This window comes from Buceros rhinoceros, unplaced genomic scaffold, assembly GCF_000710305.1.
Source record: "Buceros rhinoceros silvestris isolate BGI_N320 unplaced genomic scaffold, ASM71030v1 scaffold43582, whole genome shotgun sequence".
Lineage (NCBI taxonomy): Eukaryota > Metazoa > Chordata > Aves > Bucerotiformes > Bucerotidae > Buceros > Buceros rhinoceros.
The window spans coordinates 653-4,511 of record NW_010399079.1 but is presented as its reverse complement, the minus strand read 5'-3'; the positions used below and the strand labels follow the sequence as shown (position 1 = coordinate 4,511).

General features: G+C 48.0%; 1 protein-coding gene across 1 annotated transcript; it reads left to right on the top strand.

The window, feature by feature from the left end:
* Positions 1 to 422: 422 nt before the first annotated feature.
* On the top strand, positions 423 to 3,440 carry FDXACB1 (ferredoxin-fold anticodon binding domain containing 1; the record flags this gene model as incomplete). Its single annotated transcript, XM_010131335.1, has 4 exons — positions 423 to 579; positions 719 to 922; positions 1,386 to 1,544; positions 2,249 to 3,440. Coding segments are annotated over 4 exons (1,712 nt in total), but the record flags the coding sequence as incomplete, so codon positions are not given.
* Between the last annotated feature and the right edge of the window lie 419 nt (positions 3,441 to 3,859).

Sequence of the window (3,859 nt, the reverse complement as noted above, 5' to 3'; positions counted from 1 at the left end):
AGGCGGTGTCGCTGGTCTCATCCCTTCGCTGTAGCCGCTCCTCGAAGGTCGAAGCAAGGCTCTGGAGCGATGTGCCTGCCTGAAGCCAGGGGTCTGGCTGCCGTGCCCCCTGGCACCTGGCACCACGCCGGCATCTCAGACCACTTGTGCCAGGAGGAACTGGAATTGTCCCAAGAGCTTAAATCAAATACCCCAATACCTAATGAGACTGAAGTAGTACTGGAGCAAGTAGGCAGAGAGCAGAAGTCTCTGCAGGAGAGCAAAGGCAGCCTAGGCTTTCTGGTTTCCTAAGGCAGCTGCTGCTCTGATATGCTTAAAAATGGACGAGAGGACTTTAACTGCCACCTTTCTTCAAAATGATAAAAAAACCCCCCAACAACCTAATTATAAGCATCAGTCTTGTTTTTTGTTTACTTTTGAAGGAGCTGAAGTTGTGTTTTCCGTGGACTGCACCAAGCTGAAGGACTATTTTTTACCGGAGAGAAGAAAATTTGATTGTATTTATTTCAACTTCCCTCACTGCGGGAGAAAGGCTGGGGTAGTGAAGAACAGAGAGCTTCTTGCACGCTTTTTCTGTAGGCGAGTAAACCAGAAGCAGTTCTATGCTAACTGACCACTATGACATGGCTTTCTAGCTGTGTTACTGGTGCTTTTCTGGCACTGTAAAGTTTCTTGGTGTGCTAGCAGGACTGTCCTTTTTGCCTTGTTTTCCTTCCAGCTGTGCAGAAGTGCTGACAGAGGAGGGAGAAGTCCATGTGGCTCTTTGCAATGGTCAGGGTGGGACACCTGCTGATCAGCCAAGGAGAGAATGGCACAACAGCTGGCAGATAGTGGCAGTGGCAGCAGGAGCTGGATTTATCTTGAGTAACGTTCACCCTTTCAAAGCAGAGACTATCCATGGATACAAGTGCACTGGCTACAGGTAACCATCATGGCAAAACTGAAAAGTTCATATTCGTGCTTTGATAACACCTAACACTAGTATGTTCTTTTAGTATCTTGTTTGTTGGAGAGAGGAACGCCCTTTAATTTTCCCTAAAATAGCTACAGTTCTTTGTTGCCTCTAAGCAGAATAAGATAAAACTTGCCATCTTGCCAAAGTACCCTCTAAAAAATAAGATTGTCTTATGTCAGTCTCGGCCTGAAGACAGCAGGAGGGCTGCAGTACGTGTATCTGCTGAGCAGACAGTCACAGAGTCACAGCGGGGTTCACGTTGGCGGGCACCTCCAGCAACGACCCGTCCCACCCCACAGCTCAACACAGAGGCAGCGAGAGCGAGTGGCGCAGAGCCACATTCAGTCTGCAGGGGTGGAGAGCGCACAGCCTTCCCGCGTTTCGCCTAGGGAGTCATCAGCGACTTTGCTCTGCTGTTGTATATTGTCAGGAGTCAAGATAAATCCTTCTCTGTGGAGGGTGCTTTAAACCACATTTTCACTCGAAGCCTGCCGCTTCCATATGTCAGACCTACGAGCTGTGAGACAGAACTGGGAAGCCGAAAAGTTTCTTTTCAAGTACCCCAAGTGCTTGTGGATAAAATTAATAGGTAAGACACTCCTCCTTTTGGTGGGAACGACCAGCACAGGTGTCAGATAAGATGGAACTGCTTCACATTCCCTCCTCTCCCCTTCACAGAATTTGCTGTTCCTTTTCTTCTTCAAGTCTGCTTCATGCTGGCTTGTGGTTATGGCCTACTTTAAAAATAAGTCCACCGAACAAAAAATAACGTTATGGTTGAGGCCAAGCTGCTGTTTACTTGAACGCACAAATAAAGATGAAAACTTCAATCTGTGGTGCTGTACTATGGCAGAAATTTGGGAGCTGACTTGCTGTCTGCTCGTACCACCATACCAGGGCTAGCTAGGATGAAAAACGCTGAGCTCTTAGGTGAGTTGCTGCGTACCTCAGAGACTGCCCTGGGCCAGCATAACTTGATTCATTTCTGTAGTCTGGTGATGCCTGTGGTGAGTGGAAGTGGTGATGCTACTGTCAAGTCCCATTTCTTTTTTACCAGTGGAAGTCCAGTTAATTCTTGATTGCAACCTGGAGACAAAGACCACTGTCCTGAAATGCGGTAGCCGTTGCCACAGCTTCGATGAAAGACTTGGCTTGTTCGGGTGGTTACTAGAAACTGGCTTAATATCTGAGATTGTTTTGGGTAAATTGCTGCATTCAAACCATGATCACAGGAAAGCATTTCAAGGAAATCTGTTTAGCGGTGTCTGTAACTTGCACTTTTATTTTCCACAGGGGTTTCCTAGACATAGATTCAAATCATCCAGTACGGACCATAAAGGAGAAGCTCACTGCAGAGCTCAGCCAGGCCTTTCCGTTACAACACACTGACCACTGCCTTTCCCTGCTCCACCAAGGTCCCCTTGATGGTGTTTGTCACTCCAATGTCTTTTCAATCGTTCTGAGCCCAGAGGAGAATCCAAGCACGGAAGAAATGTCTAATGAACTGGCAAATGCCGTTTCGTTTTCCCATGCTGATTCCTGCAGGAACACAGAGGAGAATGTACAAGATGTCCCTGTACAAGAGGGACGCCACATTTCACAACGGTGTTGTCTGAGACCTTCCCTTCTACCTTACGCTCAGGCGATAATTCGAAGAGGAGCCTTTATTCCAGGGACACTTCATGTTCTTTCTGGCCCAGTTTTCAGGAAGTGTCTTATCACTCCTTACTCCATGCCTGTTTTTCATGAGATGGTTTTTGTTTGTGCGGTTAACAGGGGTACAGAGAACAGCTGCATCCAGATGTTGGTGGATAACGTTAAAAGTGGCATAGATTCTCTTCACCGGACTGTTTCTGGCTTTAAACTGGATATCAGTTTGAAGGAGGCAACGAGCTTTGAACCGGCTGAGCTAAATGACTTTGCTGCCTTTGAATCTCAGCTTAGTAAAATTCAGTACTTCGTCTGTTGGGAGAGGGATCCTTCAGGCCCCTCGGAGAAGGACTCATGCGTGGGAGTTTTAAGGACAGCTCTTTATGAACTAGTATGCAGTGAGTTGGTTGTTCTCTTCCTCTCGTTGAACCTGGACCTCCTAGCCATGCTGCTCTGTGGAATAGCCGACTGGCGAATGCTCTGGACAGCAGACACGCGGTTCCTCCGGCAGTTTCCTAGAGGAGAGTTACGGCTTTTCAGGAGTTTTTCTCTCTATCCACCTTCCTACGTGCACGATGTCAGCTTTTGGCTTCCCGATGGGGAGCACTTTGATGAAGTTGCTTTTCACACCATTGCTAGGCAGGTCTCAGGTGAAACGGTCATTTCCATCCGGTTAATTGACAGTTTCCAGCAGCCAGAGACTGGGCGGCGGAGCCTCTGCTACAGACTGACCTTCCAGTGCTGTGACAAGGCACTGAGCTGCCAGGAGGTGGCAGGGATGCAGCTGCTCTTTCGCAAGGAAGTAAACCAATGCTTGAATCTAACTCTTCGCTAGAGCCTTGTGTGCTTGGGCAGTGTCTGCGCTTGTTGCTGAGCTGGAAAACGCGACCTACGTGTTGGTTTTGCAGTGCCTCTTACAAAGGCACTGTGGACTTCAAGTACCTGCACACATTTTAAAATTGGAAATTCCTGTTAATGAAGACCAAGCACCATCCTGTTCTGCATGTATGTAATGAAGCCTCTTTTTAAAAAGTGGAGCCTTTCTCTGTGAGGGTCCTGTGAGACTGGACTTGATCTCCTTACTAATGTCAGTTCACTTTTCCTATTCTTGTTCGCGTTTGCCCAACACCTTGTACTGGTGGCACCTGTATCGAGTATGCTGACACAGGGAGGATCTTCAGTTTCCAGAGGGTTGGGTACAGGCTGAGCACTGAACGCTCTCTCTGCAGATGCGCAGTCCCCATGGGAGGACAG